Raw genomic sequence first — 20,381 nt, 5'->3', positions numbered from 1 at the left:
GCCTGTGCCCGCCGACGCCGCCGCAGCTGCCGCCTCCGCCCGCCGCGCGGACCGAGGGAGCGGGGTCGCCGCCGCCTGCCCGCCCGGGTGCCCGCGAGCCCGGGCTGCGGTGGGCCAGGATGTCGGGCTTCCTGGAGGAGCTGCTGGGCGAGAAGCTAGTGACTGGCGGCGGCGAGGAGGTGGACGTGCACTCGCTGGCCTCCCGCGGCATCTCGCTGCTCGGGCTCTACTTCGGCTGCAGCCTGAGCGCCCCCTGCGCGCAGCTCAGCGCCAGCCTGACCGCCTTCTACGGCCGCCTGCGGGGGGACGCGGCGGCCGGGCCCGGGCCGGGGCCGGGGGCCGGGGCGGCGGCGGAGCCCGAGCCGCGGCGCCGCCTGGAGATCGTCTTCGTGTCCTCGGATCAGGACCAGCGGCAGTGGCAGGACTTCGTGCGGGACATGCCGTGGCTGGCGCTACCCTACAAGGAGAAGCACAGGAAGGTGAGCGGCGCCGGCCTCGTAAAGCGTTCCCGGGAGCCGGTCCTCGCGGCCCCCGGCGCCCCCGCTGCCCTCTCCTGTAGTGCACGCGCTTCCCTCCTGCTCCTCAGCGTCCCCTGCCTCTGACCGCCCCCCCGTCCCGGGAACCCGCCGGCTCTGGGTTCCCGCGGCGGCAACTCGGTGTCGGTGCCAGGCCGCGCCCGCTGGGGAAGTTTGAAACCCCTCAGCCCCCGGCACCCTGACTCACGTCCTGGGGAGTCGAGGGCCGGGTCCCCGCATGTTGGGAGCCTCCCGTAGCGGGTGGCTGCGGTCGGGGGGCTCCCGAATCGATGACCCCCCAGCCCCGGGCAGAGGCGCGGGGAGGGGGCCCCTTCTTTCCCTCAGCCATCGACTCCCCGCGGCTACCTGTGGTGGCGGGGGGGGGGGGAGGGCGCCGGCCCCCTACCCATAATGCCCGAACCAGGAAGTTTCCTCTCTCTCCGAGAGAAATCTGCTTTCCTGAGGCTACCTCCTTGCTGTGGCCGAGGGCGGGTCCCCCGGCGCCCTGGGGTGGGGGTGTCGGTCGCTGATCGTGGCTTTGGGCGAGAGGGAAGCTTGGTCGTCTCCCGTTGCCCTCCCTCCGCTCCCGCTTTTCCCTCCCTCGGACTGGACTAGGGGCCACCAGGGAGTCTTTCATTGTCTAGCTGTCCAGCCAGCCATCCCCCCTGATACCTCCCAGGCACCGGACCAGTGTGGCTATTAGTGGCTTGGTTGGTGGGCCACTGGTGTCTTGGCATCGAATTAAACGCTGAACCGATGCCTTAAGTGCAGACTGACCAGAAGAATGAGGATTGGGGGAAATTTACAGTCCTCTGTCAACTTCTCAACCCCTACTCTCCCGCGGGTTTGCTGCTGAAATTAGCTTGGATTTTTGAGTGTGTCTGTTGGATGAAGATGTCTGTTTTAATAAAACGAATTCAGGAAATTTTGCCATGAATCGAAACAGAAAAAGTTTTGGAGCGCTCTTGCTTAATTAGTATGCCTGCTGCAACGTGTGAATCCAGCCGGGTGCTTTCCTGAGGAAAATCTCTGTTTCTGGAGTGGACAGAAGGGCTCTGCTGCGGGCATTTAGATTCCACTCCGGAGGATGGTAAGGGCATGCCATTTGTTTCTTTAATGCCTATAGAATCTTGTTGAGAAGCATGATTTAGATTTAGTGAGAGTAAAAGGCTTATACTGTGGCCCCATATGTCTCAAGTAAATCATCCACAGAAGCAATGTAAGGTACAGACTTGGTATTCAAAGTATGAAACACAGTTTAACAAATAGATTTTGTAGATTTAGCATTGGAAAAACATGGACTCATAAGCCACACAGAGGCAACACTTTGCGTTTTAACTACTTTTTAGATGATCTTGCCCATATTTGACTTATCTGCTTGTTACAGTGCAGGAATATGAATGGCCAGTCCTTTTTTTGCTTTAAAACATGGGAATCCTTTGTTTTCCTTGGTGGTAGTTTTTATGATCCTTTTGGGGAGGAGTAATGTCCAGAAAGTGATTTATCAAGAAACATTTTCATTATTATGGCCTATTTCTATTGTAGACCAAAGTCTGTGTAAAGTACTGTCCTTACTGGGCATTACAAATGATTTCTAGCTTTTGCAAATACACAATGATGGTAAAATGTTACAGACTTAAGGCCTATTGTTATGTTTTCCCCCATAAGTGTTGGAAATAAATTTGCTGGATAGTAAAATAAGGAGCAAATTGAGATGTTTCGCAAATGCCTAAACCTTTTCTTCCAAAAAGATATTTGATGTGACAAAAGACCCTGATGCTGGGAAAGATTGAAGGTGGGAGAAGGGGACAACAGAGGATGACAGGAGGCTTGGCATGCTGCAGTCCAAGGGGTCGCAAAGAGTTGGACACAACTGGACGACTGAAGAACAACAGCAGCAACAACAAGCCATGCCTGCTTCACTGTGTCTGACCAAGTCCTTTTGCACACACAGAAAAAGTGGTTTGTGACCCCAGCCTGGACCTGTTCATTCCACCAAGATGAGGGTCTGGATGATACCGGGCAGACCCTGACTTGAAAATGCACTTCAGTTTGCTGGCATGTGCCCTTGCCATGGTGTGTTAGCATCTTACCAATTTATTTATTTATTTTTTAAAAACTTTTTTACCAATTTATTTTTTACTCAGAGTTTTTCTGACTCACATTCTATAGTTCACTTTGTTCTCTAAAACAAGTCCCATTTTTGAGAAGATAGTTTCTGCCCCTGGATATTCGTGAATAGGCAACTCAAGATTTGATCCTAGAAACATTCCTTTTCGTGGTGACATACCAGGTAAAAAGGCTCTATCCAGCTGGGTTTCTTATGGAAAACATACTCTTGGAAATTATAACAGCTGTGTACTTACCTTGGAAGAAATTATTCTCTCCCTTGAAACCAAAGAGATGTAAAACATTCCTTTTCTGTAATTTTGAGTTTTTGTCTCTCTTGTTTGAAATCGGGGTGCTTAGAAATCTGTGAGCTTGTGATGCCAATTCTTCGATAACAGTGAAAAACCCAGGGCACCCCCCGTTCAGGGTGCTGACTCAGTGGACACTTACGTCTTGTTGATGGACCCTGTCCATGTTGTTTCTCCCAATGATAAAAATAGCATTAAAGGAAAGGATTTTGTTTTTACATTGAGGGGAAACCAAAGTTCCAGATTACTAATTTTTTTCAAGTTCTCATTAACATTTATTCTTAAAACCATTCGTATACTTCCCATTGGGATAACAAAGGATATGGTTCTAATTAGTTATTGGCTGGCATTTCTCTAAAGAAAATTGAAAAATTATGGTGGGGAAAGAAAATGCCGTGTGGTATTTTCTTCTGCTTTTATTAATTTCCCCCTTATGTAGTAAGAAAGTCTGGGGATAACCATATATGTTAAAACTGCATTTTGCCTGGCTTCTCTCACCTTGATTGAAACTGTGAGAGAACACCAGCTAATAGGATTCCTGCATCTTTGAAAAAAAAAATTTCTTTATGGAAGATTGTCCTATTTCTGCCGTCTTTCGTGGTTGGTGCAAAGGTAATTGAAGCTTCATTTTTTGGCTTCCAAGCACACATATAAATAGCTATGTAGAAATTATTAGATGATAAATAGAAATTTGAGTGCTTTCATAAGAGCTGCGTTGTCAGGAAACATATAATCCTAAAGTTTAAGGCAGTTAGATTCGTTTTAATAAGTAGGTTTGTTTCTTGTTTTGTTAATAGACATTTTTCAGATCTCTGGAGAGAAAATGTGATGAATAGTTGGAAAGTGGTGAAGATTTGGACTTTGGGGATTTGATCTACCCCTTTGCATGTGTGCTAAGTTGTGTCCGGCTCTTTGTGACCCCATGGACTGTAACCCGCCAGGCTCCTCTGTCAATGGGATTTCCCAGACAAGAATACTGGAGTGCCATTTCCTTCTCCAGGGGATCATCCCAACCCTCCCGACCCAGGGATGGAACCCAAGTCTCAGGGATAAAACCTGAGCCTCCTACACTGGCAGGTGGATTCTTTACCACTGAGCCACCAGAGAAGCCCATTTATGCCTGGGCTGAATGCCTGATGGAAAACATTTGATCGGGGTGTGCACCCTGACATGAAAAGATGCAGTACCACTGGTCTTGCTCTGGACAGGTTTGATGGGCCCTGGCTTGGTCCTAGAACTTCCTGCCCTACAGAAAGGGGACAAGAAAGTTGGAGCAGAGAGTGTCAGAGTCGGGGGTTCTGGTCTAGCATCTCTGATCCACCCTCTTCAGCCAGGGCAAGTGATATCTTCCTGTGTCGGTTGTGGTTCAGACTGAGTCAGAGACTTGGCTTAGAATTCACCTGAATCCCTTGGCTGTATGGATGGACCAAGATTTGGTACCATTCCTGACAGTCTTACAACTCCATCTCTCCGAACTCTTCCTCCCTCTAATCAAATACCTTAAGCCACCAAGAGAATGATTTCTGCAACACCGACACACCACTCTGCAGGTGATAAAAGATGGTAAAAAGGCACGGCTGTGAACACTGGACTTTTCTGCCTTCCTCATAGGAAGCCTGGACCAGCCAGGACAGCTCCCTCTGTTGACTGTGTTTCCAGGATCCATCTCATAAAAGACAAGAGTCAGGTTAAAGTAATAGGAGCATTTTTCCTTTAGAGGCTTTTTCCTCATTCCATTATTTGTAAAAAAATTTTTAAATCTTGTTTTTCTTCTCTGCATAACGAAGCTGTCTAGTGTAGTGGATGAAAATGCAGACTCTTGTCCATCTGCCTGGGTTTAGATCCTTCCTCTGCCATTCATTAGCTGTGTGACCTTGTGCAAGTTACCCTACCTCTCTGTGCTTCAAGTTCCTTACCTATAAAATGAAGACGACAACAGGACCCGCCTTACAGGATTATTGTAAAGATTATACAAGATAATATGCATGTGCCTGGTGTATAGTGCGTGCTCAGTAAGTGCTAGCAATTATTATTTGTTAATAAATGGCCGTGAACTTTTTAGTCATTCATTTTATACGTGAGCCTTTGGTATATATCACATTACATACTCACAAAACTGTGATGAGGTGTGTTTCTAACTTTTCAAATAAATGACTTTTATAAGCATACAAGGATCCGATCAAGAATCACTCTTGAAGAGATTACAATCGAGGAGAAAGATATAGAAAAATGGGGAAAAAAAGCAAACAAATGTTAGAAACAACATCCCTGAAAGTACTGATTGGGCTGATATTTACTGAGCTTCATACTTGTATTTGCCAGTGAAACTTGAGACAGCCAGGCAGGGAAGCCAGGCATGATAAAGGATAAGCGCTTTCAGATGATGGGGCACCCTTCTTGAGAGAGATTAATTACGCACTTGGATGGTCGTTTTTGTGGTTTGCCAAAGCCATTAGGCGTGTCTTCTGCGGATCCTGGCTGCTCAAATCTGGGCGGCATGGGGGCGGCAGGATTACTGCTCTTTCACGTGGGAAATGGATGGTGCCCGGTCCCCGGAGCTGTAGAAACCTCACCCCCTAACTTGGAGCCGCCTCCCTTCCAGCTCTGGAATGTTGTAGGATAGGTTTGTTCAGACCTGTCGCCATTTGGGGTTTAGTACTCATTTTCTAGTTAGTGGCTCAGGCCTGACCCAGTGGCTGTCCACAGCTCTTGCTGGTCGATTTGTCTTCTGATACAGGTTGGGAGTGAACCAGAGCACAGAGGAAAACAGTGGGTTTTGAGGTTAGGGTCATTGATTTCATTTACTCATTTCTTCCCCCCCACCATCCCACCCCCTTTTTATCACTGGGCCTTGTGGTTTGAGGCCTTGTTTTAATGTCTGAGCAAATTGGAGAAAGAAGGCTTTGTATTGTATACAGCTGGGGTAGGGGGTAAGCAAGTCCCTCAGTCGGGGAGGGGGGCGGGGAGGGCCGTGGAAGGGGTGGTTCTTCTTTATTTCCTATGAGGACCTGGGGCCCCAGGGCTGGCCCCATTCTGAACTAGTCTGGGTTCCTTACTGTTGATCTTGTTTCGGGGGGAAACGGAGAGGAGGCTTGGCATAGGATGTGTTCTTTCTTCATGTTCTGAATTCCCAACGGCGCTCAGTGTTAACCACCAGGGTGCTTAGGTTTCTGTATTTCATTAATTTACCATTATGCTTATTCAAAGGCACTCAAAGAAAATGGCTTTGAGTTTAGAATCTTTCTGCTGATCCTGACTTTGACAAAGCTCTTGCATACTGTTCCTTTACATCTTGCCACTATTTAAAAAGTGACTACGAGTTTTTGAGTCTCAGGAGTCATCCTTGATTCTCCTGCACCGCTCCCATCGAAAAAGGCTCCGAGCCTTGTTGATTCGGTCTGCTTAACAGCTCTCCGCTCTGACCCCTTCTTTCCTTGCTTTGCTTGAGTTCACTTTTCACCTGGACCACAGCAGCCTCCTCTATGGGCTCTTTGCTTCCAGTGCTGACCGCTGGTTCTCAAGACTAGAACTTCTCAAACTGTCTGTAGTCAAGGATTGGTTTCTTTTTGTTAATTTCCAATCAGTTCACACACACACACACGTGGCCCTATTATACATAACTCCTATACAGCTTGAACCACATACAGCTCCCCACTGAGTTGACAGCCCTTAGACTGGTCTCTTTCCTATTCAGTAAGATGAGACTACTGATCACAGGCTTATACGTTGCTGGAATGTCGGGGTGCTATAAACCATTCTAGATGCACACTCTCCACTGCTGTATCTGCCCTATCATGAACCAGTCACAAAGAACTGATGGATAAGCACTGGGCTACAGACCGTTCTTAAGCCCAGTGCTGCTCTTGACTGTTTCCAGAATGGAAAGACAAGTTCAAAAACACAACTCTGATTTTGTCATTCTGCTGAAGAATCCTTCAGTAGTTCTTCATAGCCTCTGGGGTCAAGTCCAAACTCTGGAGCATGGTCCCCAACTCTTCTCCTGCCTCATCTCCCACCTGGGTAAAATCTTCTCCCACCTGGCTGAGTTTGGATCTCTCTAAAATCAGCCCTGGTTTCCCTGCTCTAAGAAACTTTCCTGTGTCTTTCCTCTCTAGGTGGGATACTTTTGTGAGCATCCATAGATGGAGTACATGGATGTCTTTAACAATTAGCCTCGTGTGTATGTGTGTGTGTGTTTTGGTCTTTTTTATTTGGCTCTAAAGCTTCTTTCTTTTAAAAATTTTTTTATTTATGGCTGCGCAGGCTGCCCATAGGCTTTCTCGAGTTGTGGCAAGCAGGGGCTACTATTTGTTGAGGTGTGTGGGCTTCTCATTGCGGTGGTTTCTCTTGTGGCAGAGCACAGGCCGGAGCACGGGCTTCAGTAGTTAGAATTTGTGGGCTCTAGAGCATGGGCTCAGAAGTTATGGCCCACAGGCTCAGTTGCCCCATCGCATGTGGAATCTTCTCGGACTAGGGATCAAACCCATGTCCCCTGCACTGGCCGCTGAACCCCCAAGGAAGTCCAACTGTAAGCTTCTTGAGGACAGAAACCAGTCAAAGGAAGGGGAAGCTGATCAGTGTTTTGGTTCTGAGGATTGAATTAATATGGTCACAGAAAGTAGGCGTGCACCTTTGAGATTCGTAACTTGAAAACAGTATTTTCCACATTGTGTGAGTTGAATGTGCACTTTCACTAGTACTTAGCTTGATTTTAACATTTAATATTAGAGTTAGGCCCTAACTGAATTGTATAATTGTATATACCCACAGTGTGTGGGTGTTTTTGTTTTTGTTTCTTAATGAATGCTTTCAAGAGCTCTTCCACAAGCAAGTAGATGTGTAACTCCATTGCCCTATAATTCTGTGCTCAAAAATAGAAAAAGACTCTCCTCTCCTTTTTTGAGATGTCTTCCCAGGTGGCACAGTGGTAAAGAATCCGCCTGCCAAAGCAGGAGAAGCGGGTTCAATCCCAGGGTTAGAAAGATACCCTGGAGTAGGAAATGGCAACTTATTCCAGTATTCTTGACTGAAAAATCCCGTGGACAAAGGAGCCTCGTGGGCTACAGTCCATGGGGTCACAAAGAGTTGTACATGACTGAGCATGCATGCATGCACAAAAATCTTAGTCCGTTAAAATAGTCTTCTATCTGTAGGCCTGTCCTTCCATGTTTTTATATTTCCTTAAAAATTTGTGTTTCTCTAGCGTCTTTCTTCCAGGGAACTCAAACTATTTGCGTATTATTCTTACAGCAACTAGTCATCAGTAGGTATTAAGCATTTTAGTTTTTCAAAGTATATTTGAGTTGGAGAATTGATGCAAAGAGAACTGATTATTGTTAATAGATCAGGGTCACAGTGTTGAGGATGAAAGCGCACAGCTGAACTCTGTTAAATTCAACTCGGTCCTTTCTGTTCAAGAAATTGGATCTTAAAAAGTGCGTACATCAAACATTCTCCAGGGAAGACGAGGGAGCCTAAACTGCTCTTTCAACACATCACTTTCCGAGTGGATTCACTCTAGATATGCATGATAGACTCTGAAATAAGACAGAGGTGGTTTAACCACTTAAAACGTTTGCTATTGCCAGGAAGACAGGAGAGTTAGAACTCTTTTTCTGTTGCTGCCTTTCCATGGTGGTGGTTTCTAAGGGCCTTTTAATGATCTGGCTTTTTTTTAGATCAGCTGGTGAAGTGCCCCCAACTCCCCTTCATCCTATGCAAAGCCTTGGGGCTGCTTTCGTGCTTTTGTTCAGAGACAAAATTGAACTTCAGGTATCCTGCAGAGATCCTAAGACTAAATCAGTCCTCCCTTTTATGAGGTTTTTCAGAAACTCTGGTTCTAACTTCTAGTGAAATCTCAAACATGTGCTTTCTGCTTTATGACAAGTAAGAAGAGTATAGTAACTGAAAGTTGCTTGAGTGCTGTTACTCTGGAGTGAAAGCCTGTAATGGAAACTTTTGTTCTGTGGCATCTGTGATTAAATGCAAACATAAATTTTATGCTGCTTGCTGGTCATATAACTCTTGGACCAGATACACAATGGATTTTTGTATGAGCTACACCTCAGAAAAACCCTTTTTTAAAAGTTTAAGCTTAAAGATCAGCATTCCTTTCTAGTACATCTGTTATCCACTCCCCATTAGATTATTTTGAGACATCAGTTAACAGGTAAATTCAGGTAATATTTCCACAGTCAATAATGCTTTTATCTTGGAGCATTGTTGAGTAGTCATAAAATAGGGTGTGGTCAGTTCTGCTGTTCTAGGGATAGAGTTTCCCGCTTTGTTTTCCTAGGAGAATTTTATCCAGCTGAATTGGGGTTTTTTTTTTTACAGGTTTTTTTTTTTTTTTTGGTTTTTTTGGTCCTTTTTGGTCAATATCCCTGGGATAAAAATCTGAATGGGTTGAGTGTGTTTAAAAGCAGAAGACGCTGCCTTCCCGCACCCCCGCCCCCCGCAAGGCCCCCGCAAGCCCCCTACATGATCAGGTCAAGACAGTTTTCTTTTGATCGTGGTGGCTTACAGCACAGCTGCCTCATCTGTTACTCATTTTTGGGGGGGGTTTGATGTGAAATATAAAGATTGGGCAGAGCAACATGCACTAGGCAAAAATTACAGTGTCGACTTCTGAGCTCTGAATGGCAGTGGATATGAGTCTGAGGGCAGCGTTTGTTGACCTTTGGGCACAAGTTTGACTGCAACTTAAAAAAGTGTTTAAACCCACAGAGCTTCAAAAATACCCCATTATAAATGGATATTTAAAATCTGTTGCACAATGCGTAAAAGAGTGGACTCTGGATGGAGTTTCTTAAATTTGAATCTCATCTCCATCACCCTCTAGCAACATGGCTTTGGTGCAAATTACCTAACTCTGTCTCTAAGTTCCTGGTCAGTAAAACGGAGATGATCATATCTACTTTATAGGGTTGTGTTGTTAAGGATTAAATGAGTTAATATTTGAAAATTGTTTCGAACAGTGCCTGGTACATCATCAGAGTCCCTGAAATGTGTACCCCAGGTGTTCGGTTATGCCATTCCATTTTTTCCTTAAAAATAGTTACTCAGATTACAGGAGAGAAGGATTCTCAGCCTTTTTTATTTCTTTGTATCCCTTTACTTTCAGCACCTGGCTCTTTGCTTCTAATAACCTATCATGTAATCTGGTTTCTCTTCAGTTTCTAACTAGGACTATAATCATTCTTTGTCAGTTGTTGACGTGATGACATATCCTTGTCTTTGAATGTGGGTATGATTCTAGACTATCTCTGACTAATTGCATGCTCAGTTTTACGGAGTGTATTCTATTTTCACTTTTGAGCTGGCAGAGGAGAGGGGAGAGATCCTGGTCTCTGCCTATTCCCCCTACCATTTATTTATTCTTTAATTTTTTACTATGGAAAACTTCTAACATCACACAGGTGGGGAAGATAGTACAGGGACCGCCCCCGACTTGCACACCCCGCACCCACATACAATAATCAACTCACGGACACCAGCTCCCCTCACCCCTAACTGGATTATTTTGAAGCCACTCCCATACATCCTATCATTCCCTTCTTAAACATTTCACTAAGTAACTCTTAAAAAAAAATAACCACAATGTCATATCTTAAAAATCTAGTAATTCCTTCATATCAGCATCCATCCAGCCAGTAATTCAATTTCTCATGAGGTCTCTGGGTTTTTTTTGTTGTTGTTTTTAACAGTTGGTTTGTTTGAGTCCAAATAAGGTCTACATGTTGCCCATTTGCCTATGTCTCAAATATTTTTTCCCCCTCTTCTTGACCATTTTCAATTGTTCCCTTTCATTTAAACTTGCTCTGACTCTGGGTCTACCCACTTGCCACATCCCTTACTTTTTCTTAGCTGTGTTTTCCCCTTTGTCTAGGTCTGTGGAATATTAACTCCTGGGTTGAAACGGTCCTAGCCGCCTGTATCTGAGAGGCCCAGGTGTAGGTCAGCTTGTAGACACAGATGCCTCCGAGGCTGTCCTCAGGATCACTTGGCAGTGGTTTACTCGCTAAGTCGTGTCCGACTCTTGGAATCCCATGGACTGTAGCCTGCCAGGCTCCTCTGTCCACGGGATTTCCCAGGCAGGGATACTGGAGTGGTTTGTCTTGCCCTTCTCCATCTCTGTGCTCTGCTGGCCTCTGTGTAGGCCCTGACCTTCTCCAGGCTGTTCCTCACAGTGACGTGAGGGCCACCGGCTGCTCTGGGCTTGCTTCCTGTCCGCTCAGAACTCTTGCAGGTGGAGGCCAGCTTGGTCCTGTCAAGACCAGTCACCATGGCCAGGGTGTGTAATACTCTGGCCAAACCTAAGCCACAGCTGCACCTGTGTGGTAAGAGTGTGGTAAGAACTAGGTAGACTGAGCATCAGGAAATGGGGGACTCATGCAGGAGAACTGAGGGTGTGTAACTAGAGGGAGAGGCCAAGTATGCTGGGCCAACAGCATCATGGATGCCCAGTAGAGTCATCTACACCAACCCCATGAGAGGGTGCCCAGCACGTGGTCATCTAGCCTTTGTTAGAGCCTGTCCAGTGACTGCAACGTGCCCCCTCCTGAGAAGCTCTGAGACGTCAGAAAGGATTCTGACATCCGCCACCCTCTCCCTGGGGACTGGCTCATCTTTAAAGAACTGCAAACAACTCCTCTCTCTTTCACAGGAAAGATCCCCTTGGTTGTTTGACCATTTCTCAGATAATGTGTATTCCAGTTTCTATACCATCCTGGTCTGTCATATCACAGCTCTCTCCAAGTTTGTCTAGGACCTCACTTAAAGAGTAGTCCCACACCATGAGCACACTCTCCAGTTTGGTCTGCGCCAAGCACCTCCTTTGTTCTAGATCTTATCTAGTCTTATCATACTCTGAGATTGCATTCTCTGTTCTGATAATCACATTACACCGTGTTGATTCACAGACCTCCAGCGTCCTTTTAGCAAAACTCGAAAGTCCTTTTCACCAATCTTAATGTCTGAACAGAAAAGAACAGAGTCCCAAGTATTGTGTCTGTTACCTTAAAGAGTCAGTTTATTTATGTTTGATGAGTTTTTGCAGGCTGTTGGAATCTTTCTTATGTCCTTGTGGTCATCCACAATGATCCTTGCCCCTTCTGGCCTTTGAACTATGGGATCCCTTTCTAGACCTTGTCTATGTCTGGTGATGGAGACCCAGAGCACACGGCTAGGGACCCCCTCCAGGCTAATAGCAGCCTGTTGGTCAGTGGTTCGACCCACTTCAAATCCAGCCAGTTCTAAATCAGCCTAATTGTATTTCTCTTCAGCCCACATTTTTCCATCTGGTTAACATGTTTATCCTAGGAGACCTTAACAAACAGCTTGCTATCACTTAGGTATTTGCTGTTTCCCTTCCAAGGAAAGATGGTCTGAAATGCTTTGTGTTCTGTGAGCCCATGCTCGCTTCTAAATCGATCACTTCTTTTCCTAAGTGTTTAGTAACTGTGATAACCTGTACGGTTTTATTTAAGGGTCACTGTCAACTTCACCAACCTGTAGGTTGCATAATCTCCCCCTTTCTGCCCTTTTGAAAATTGATAGTCTTTCCATCTGTTGATTACAGTTAGCTGTTACACTGGCCACATTTTTTCCCCCTCTGATGTAATCCATACCTTATAGGAGAACTTGCAAGATCAGCTAGGTAAGCATGGAGTGATGGAACATTTGTTTCCTGTGGAGGACCCTGTAGGAATAGCTGTGGCCAGACATCCCAGCAGTCAGTGTATAGTTGGGAGCACTCAGTTTGTCCAGAAGGCCCAAGTCCTGTGCTTTCTGAAAGTAGTGTTTCAATACCAATTGCTTTGTCCCCATCCCAACCCCCACCCCTCACTGTCTGACTAGGGCACTAATAGAGCCTGAGGGAGTCTTTTCACAAAGCCACTTCTCCCCTCCAGGCGCAGGCAGGATGAGAATCTGCTGGCTAATTAAGTGTGGCATTTTGTTTCAAAATGAGCAAGAGACAATAACTAGTGACAAAGCAACCCAGCATCCTTGTGTTGGTAGATTTGTTTTTTATCTTTTTAATATTTGACTTTTTAGGATGAATTAGCCCATTTAATTTGAACAGTTTGCCTTGCTTTAAAATGGATTTGCTTTCTGGCCCAAGTATATTTGCACACTTACAATTACACATGAGTCTGTAACATGTTTTGCAAGGTTGGCACCTAAGAATTCTGACATTTCACGTGTTAGGCACAAAGATGAATTGGAATTAAAGGCCTGAGACACTTTCCTGGTGGAAGTGACTTGCCTACATTTGCAGAAGGTCGCTGGCTTCAGCCCGTGGCTATATTGTTTTAAGCTTTTACAAATGTTCTTAAGAGTAAAATACTACTTAATACCACTTGAACGTCTTCTCTTTCATTTGGATTTGTGGGAAGTATTAATTGGCAGGGGCTGTGGTGTAGAACACTCTAATTTTGAAGCACTTTTTGAAGCACTGCTTTTCCGTGAAGGCTCAATTAATGACTTTTTTCCCTGCGATCATCTGAGTCTGCTCTTCAGTTGCTACGGCCACAGAGGCAGCATTACCAGGTGAATGCCAGTCCTCGGAGCAGGACATGGTGCCCTTTCGTGTGTGGGAGTGTTCTGCCTGTGCAGCACAGATCACGGCTTCACTGCTGCGCGCAATAAGAAGCCATTTATATTCCTCCTTCAGTATATACTTAAACACTGTTTTTCCACTTCTTAACTTTTCGTCATTCCCAAGAGAAAGCCAGTGTTTTATTGAGTTGTAAAATGACTCTTTCCAAAGATAACCCACTGCTAATAGTGTCTTGTATATCCTGCCCAAAAAAGAGAAGGTATAGACTGCCTATAAAAGTGTAGATATTTAGATTTTTTTTACACAGATTTTAGCATTTGAAATTATCAATATTCTGAAAAAGACAGTACCTTCACATGCTGGAAGAAATTTCAAGTAAAACGAAAGGCATGTGGGGAAAAGGAAGTGTTAACGATGGGCCATCGTTTTGTTTTCCCCAAAGCAGCCACCACTGTCAGTTTCTTGTGTGTCTCTTCAAAGGTATTTTGGGAAAACAGTATGAAGGCTGCTCAGGAAACTAAAAATGGAACTACCTTATGACTTGGCAATCCTGCTCCTGGGTAGATATCCAGAAAAAGGCAAAAACACTATTGCAGAAAGACATATGCACCCCAGTGTTCATAGCAACATTATTCACAATAGCCAATATATGAAAGCAACCTCAGTGTCCATCCACAGATAAATGGATAAAGAAGATGTGATATATATACACAAGAGAATACTACTCAGCCATAAAGAAGAATGAAATTTTGCCATTTGCAGCAATATGGATGAATTTGGAGGGCATTATGCCAAGTGAAGAAACACAAGTACAGTATGATATCATTTATATGTGGAATCTAAACAGTACAACAAACTAGTACATATAACAGAAAAAAGCAGACTCAAAGAGAACAAACTTGTGGTTACCAGAATGGAAAGGCAATTTAGGGGTAGAAGATTAAGAGGTACAAACTATTAGGTATAAAATAAGCTACATGGGTATATTGTACAACATGAAGAATATAGCCAATATTTTATAATAACTATAAATGGGGTGAAAGTTAAAGTTCCTCAGTTGTGTCTGACTCTTTGCAACCCCATTGACTCTAAAGTCCATGGAATTCTCCAGCCCAGAATACTGGAGTGGGTAGCCTTTCCCTTCTCCAGGGTATCTTCCCAACCCAGGGATTGAACCCAGGTCTCCTGCATTGCAGGCAGATTCTTTACCAGCTGAGCCACAAGAGAAGCCCAAGAATACTGCAGTGGGTAGCCTATCCTTCTCCAGCGGATCTTCCCAACCCAGGAATCAAACCAGGATCTCCTGCATTGCAGGCGGTTTCTTTACCAACTGAACTATGAAAGAAGCCCATAATTGGAGTTCAGTTCAGTTCAGTTGCTCAGTTGTGTCCGACTCTTCGTGACCACGTGGACTGCAGCATGCAAGGCCTCCCTGTACATCACTAACTCCCGGAGTTTACTCAAACTCTTGTCCATTGAGTTGGTGATGCCATCCAACCATCTCATCCTCTGTCATCTCCTTCTCCTCCTGCCTTCAATCTTTCCCAGCATCAGGGTCTTTTCCAATGAGTCAGTTCTTCGCATCAGGTGGCCAAAGTATTGGAGTTTCAGCTTCAGCATCAGTCCTTCCAATGAATATTCAGGACTGATTTCCTTTAGGATGAACTGGTTGGATCTCCTTGCAGTCCAAGGGACTCTCAAGAGTCTTCTCCAACACCACAGTTCAAAAGCATCAATTCTTCGGCACTCAGCTTTCTTTATAGTCCAACTCTCACATCCATACACGACTACTGGAAAAACCATAGCTTTGACTAGACGGACCTTTGTTGGCAAAGTAATGTGTATGCTTTCTAATATGCTGTCTAGGTTGGTCATAACTTTTCTTCCAAGGATCAAGCATCTTTTAATTTCACGGCTGCAGTCACCATCTGCAGTGATTTTGGAGCCCCCTAAAATAAAGTCTGTCACTGTTTTCCAATCTGTTTGCCATGAAATGATGGGACCAGATGCCATGATCTTAGTTTTCTGAATGTTGAGTTTTAAGTCAACTTTTTCACCCTCCTCTTTCACTTTCATCAAGAGGTTCTTTAGTTATTCTTTGCTTTCTGCTATAAGGGTGGTGCCATCTGCATATCTGAGGTTATTGATATTTCTCCCGGCAATCTTGATTCCAGCTTGCACTTCATCCAGGCCAGTGTTTCTCATGATGTACTCTGCTTTAAGTTAAATAAGCAGGGTGACAATATACAGCCTTGACATATTCCTTTCCCAATTTGGGACCAGTATGTTGTTCCATGTCCAGTTGTAACTGTTGCTTCCTGACCTGCATACAGATTTCTCAAGAGGCAGGTCAGGTGGTCTGGTATTCCCATCTCTTGAAGAATTTCCCACAGTTTGTTGTGATCCACACAATCAAAGGCTTTGGCGTTGCCAATAAAGCAGAAGTAAATGTTTTTCTGGAACTCTGTTGCTTTTTTGATGATCCAAAAGGTGTTGGCAATTTGATCTCTGGTTCCTCTCCCTTTTCTAAATCCAACTTGAATATCTGGAAGTTCATGGTTCACGTACTGTTGAACCCTGGCTTGGAGAATTTTGAGCATTACTTTACTAGCGTGTGAGATGAGTGCAATTGTGCAGTAGTTTGAGCATTCTTTGGCATTGCCTTTCTTTGGGATTGGAATGAAAACTGACCTTTTCCAGTCCTGTGGCCACTGCTCAGTTTTCCAACTTTGCTGGCATACTGAGTGCAGCACTTTCACAGCATCATCTTTTAGGATTTGAAATAGCTCAACTGGAATTCCTCCACCTCCTATAGCTTTGTTCATAGTGATGCTTCCTAAGGCCCACTTGACTTCACATTCCAGGATGTCTGGCTCTAGGTGAGTGATCACACCATCATGATTATCTGGGTCATGAAGATCTTTTTTGTATAGTTTTTCCGTGTATTCTTGCCACCTCTTCTTAATATCTTTTGCTTCTGTTAGGACCATACCAGTTCTGTCCTTTATTGTGCCCATCTTTGCATGAAATATTCCCTTGGTATCTCTAATTTTCTTGAAGAGATCTCTAGTCTTTCCCATCCTATTGTTTTCCTCTATTTCTTTGCATTGATCACTGAGGAAGGCTTTCCTATCTCTCCTTGCTATTCTTTGAAACTCTGCATTCAAATGGGTATATCTTTCCTTTTCTCCTTTGTCTTTTACGTCTCTTCTTTTCTCAGCTATTTTTAAGGCCTCCTCAGACAACCATTTTGCCTTTTTGCGTTTCTTTTTCTTTTGGATTGTCTTGATCCCTGCCTCCTGTCCAATGTCACGAACCTCCATCCATAGTGCTTTAGGCATTCTATCAGATCTAATCCCTTGAATCAATTTCTCACTCCCACTGTAAACTTATAAGGGATTTGATTTAGGTCATACCTGAATGGTCTAGTGGTTTTCCCTACTTTTTTCAATTTAAGTCTGAATTTGGCAATAAGGAGTTCATGATCTGAGGCACAGTCAACTCCCTGTCTTGTTTTTGCTGGCTGTATACAGCTTCTCCATCTTTGGTTGCAAAGAATATAATCAATCTGATTTTGGTATTGACCATCTGGTGATGGTCCATGTGTAGAGTCTTCTTTTGTGTTGTTGGAAGAAGGTGTTTGCTATGACCAATGCATTTTCTTGGCAAAACTCTTAGTCTTTGACGTGTTTCCTTTTGTACTCTAAGGCCAAATTTGCCTGTTACTCCAGGTATCTCTTGACTTCCTACTTTTGCATTCCAGTCCCCTATAGTGAAAAGGACATCTTTTTTGGGTGTTAGTTCTAGAAGGTCTTGTAGGTCTTCATAGAACTGTTCAACCTGAGCTTCTTCAGCATTACTGGTCGGGGCATAGACTTGGATTACTGTGATATTGATTGGTTTGCCTTGGAAATGAACAGAGATCCTTCTGTCATTTTTAAAAAAATTACTTTATTTTAATTGGAGGCTAATTACTTTACAATATTGTAGTGATTTTTGCTGTACATTGACATGAATCAGCCATGAGTGTACCTGTGTTCCCCATCCTGAATCTCCCTCCCTATTCTGTCATTTTTGAGACTGCATCCAAGTACTGCATTTTGGACTCTCTTAGTTGACTTTGATGGCTACTCCATTTCTTCTAAGGGATTCTTGCCCACAGTAGTAGATATAATGGTCATCTGAGTTAATTTCACCCATTCCAGTCCATTTTAGTGTGCTGATTCCTAAAATGTCGATGTTCACTCTTGCTATCTCCTGTTTGACCACTTTGTGGTCATCTGCTGTTTCCAATTTGCCTTGATTCATGGACCTAACATTCCAGGTTCCCATGCAATATTGCTCTTTACAGCATCGGACTTTACTTCCATCACCCGTCACATCCACAACTGGGTGTTGTTTTTGCTTTGGCTCCGTCTCTTCATTCTTTCTGGAGTTATTTCTCCACTCTTCTCCAGTAGCATGTTGCTCACCTACTGACCTGGGGAGTTCATCTTTCAGTGTCCTATCTTTTTGCCTTTCATACTGTTCATACTGAGCTATGAAGGAAGCCCATAAATGGAGCAAAACCTTTTTAAAATTATGAATCACTATATTGCATACTTGTAACTTATGTAATATGGTACAGCAACTATACTTCAATGAAAGGAAAAAAATATATTTCATACATACATAAGTAAGTACAAAATGACCGTGACACAACCCTGACACACACAAAGCTTTTAAACCAAGCTTTTTTGAGACCTCCTTGGCAGTCCAGTGGTTAAGACTCTGTTCCCAAAGCAGGGAGCATAGGTTCAATCCCTGGTTGGAGAACTAGGATCTTGCATGCTGCACACTGTGGCCAAAAAATTAAAAAAAAAACCAAAAAACCTTTTACGTAGATCTTTCTCATATTCTTGACTGCCCTGACAGGTGCTAGTTTTTTCTGTCTCAGGTGTGCAAAGACTAGCAATGTCGTTTCATAGCCCTATAATACATTGGTATCTTGTCTCCCTTGATATTGAACCCAACAAAGATGGAGACGAGGAACAGACCACCCTTTCCACAGAAGGAAAATGACTTAGCCTGACATGCTTATTGGGTACATTGGACTAAGGAGAACTTAAAAGCATTTTCTCTGAGAGGGGCCCCCCCTTGAGGACTAACATAAAACAATGAGAAGACAGTGTCTGTGAAATTCCCACTGCTGTGCCCTATGGTTTGGATAAAATCAGAGTTTTGTTCCCTAACTGTTTCTCCTTCCAATAGTATTCAGATTTGTGCAGGGACAAAAGGCTTCCCCAGACCAGTCAATTGTATTATGCTGTACCTTTTGTGGGGATTGGTATTAGGCAGCTTGTATTCAGTATAACTTTTTGTTTATTAAAATGTGCTGTACTTTTAGAAAGTCTATCACCTCCATATTCCAAAGTTATGAAATAAAGGGGCATGTCTACTATTTTCATTATAGAAGGATCTCCATTTTATTAGGCCAAATTGTTTTAGATTGTGCACTCCTAAGAGGTGTTTGAAGTGTGATTTCTGCTGCTTAGCATCCCCTACAGCATCGTAGTACTGCATCTATTGCTTTGAGAAAAATACACAAATATTACACCTAAAGTCTTCTTACACAGATCACATACACATTCCCTTTCCCCTGAATATTCCTTATTCTTTTCTGTAGGAGGCAGCTGAGAATACTTATTACTCATTCGGTGGTAGATTCATGTAGGCAAGTGGCTTATGAAAAAATCAAAGGGTTGCTATGGGAATGAAATAGGTTTATTAAATAGATAGATAATAGGAATTGTGGCAAGCAGACTTCACAAAGATCTGGTGAACCTTTAGAGGGACCTTAACTTAAGAATGGAAAGGGAATTAGTGTCTGTTTAGAATATTTTCTCAATCGTTAGTCATAAGTGCAGACTAAATGTGTCAGAACAAAACTAATGATCATGCCTCATCTTACTTACCTTCTTGAAGGTCTTCTTTAAAACTGTATATAATAGTAAGAAATGTCCTCAGTGTTCATCCCCGGGTGGTTGAGTAAATTACAGTGCTCAGCCTCATGTTGAACATGATTCAGTGGCCTTTGCGGGAACACAGAGCTATACTTCATGTATTGTATTCAAAAAAACAAGATCGCAAATTACACAGATACCATGATTGCAACACTGTTTGAACAGTTGTATAAGAAGAATGATTGAAGCAAATACCCCAGATCGCTTAACGTTGTCTTAGGGTGGTGGCGTCTATGGTGTTGGGTCACTGATTTTCAGGGGTTCTGAATGTAATCATTTTTTGGGTAATGAAAACTTAAGTGCATGTGAAGAAAATAACAGGACTCTTGCCTGAAAGAGTGTGTATCAGTTTTTGAATGCTTCATCTGAGTGCAGGGTTTTTCCTCCCAGCATTGGATCTAGCTAGCAGAGGCCTCTTGAGAAGGATGGGTAACTTGCTCATTGTTTCTTATCAAGGCAAGAGACATGGGGGGGAGAGAATCAGCTTGCCGCCACCTACTTCAAGAAAGCCTTCTGGAAAGAATAAACTCGAAAGTGACCTTTTCAAAAGAGGGGGAGGGTAGTCCAGTGAGTTAAGAAAGAAAGATATTCTGGATATAAATAACCATGTGGGAATGAAGTGGGGGGGAAAGCTGAGAAGGAGAAAGTTCATTTGATCCAGCTCGAAAAGTGAGTATGGGTTGGAGAGAGACGATGCGTGTTGCAAAACTGATGAGTGACAGAGGTTTTCCGTACTCGGTGGGGAACATTTTAACCTTTTCTTAGGAAAACAAAAGCTCCTTTGGCAGATAGTCAGGAAAATACACCATAGGTGATGCTGATTTGGAGGTGCAATTCTATGGGTGCGATTTTGGAGGTGCGACTCCGGGAAGCTGACAGCAGTGAT

The 20,381-nt window shown here is 43.9% G+C and overlaps 1 protein-coding gene across 3 annotated transcripts in view; it reads left to right on the top strand.

Annotated features, from left to right (window-relative positions):
- NXN (nucleoredoxin) overlaps window positions 1-20,381 on the top strand; it is a 159,282-nt gene continuing 138,901 nt past the window's right edge. Inside the window, exon 1 of one of the 3 annotated variants that reach the window (XM_043478711.1) lies at window positions 1-479. In XM_043478711.1, coding sequence (XP_043334646.1) covers window positions 120-479 — 360 coding nt within the window. In that variant the 5' untranslated portion in view covers window positions 1-119. Of the gene's footprint in view, window positions 480-1,586; window positions 1,606-20,381 lie in introns of those variants that run through there. The other 2 variants (XM_043478704.1, XM_043478727.1) reach the window with 2 other exon arrangements.

Source organism: Cervus canadensis, chromosome 1, assembly GCF_019320065.1.
Source record: "Cervus canadensis isolate Bull #8, Minnesota chromosome 1, ASM1932006v1, whole genome shotgun sequence".
In the NCBI taxonomy this organism is placed as follows: domain Eukaryota; kingdom Metazoa; phylum Chordata; class Mammalia; order Artiodactyla; family Cervidae; genus Cervus; species Cervus canadensis.
Note: the sequence above shows the minus strand (reverse complement) of the source record. Positions and strands in the feature narration are given on the sequence as shown.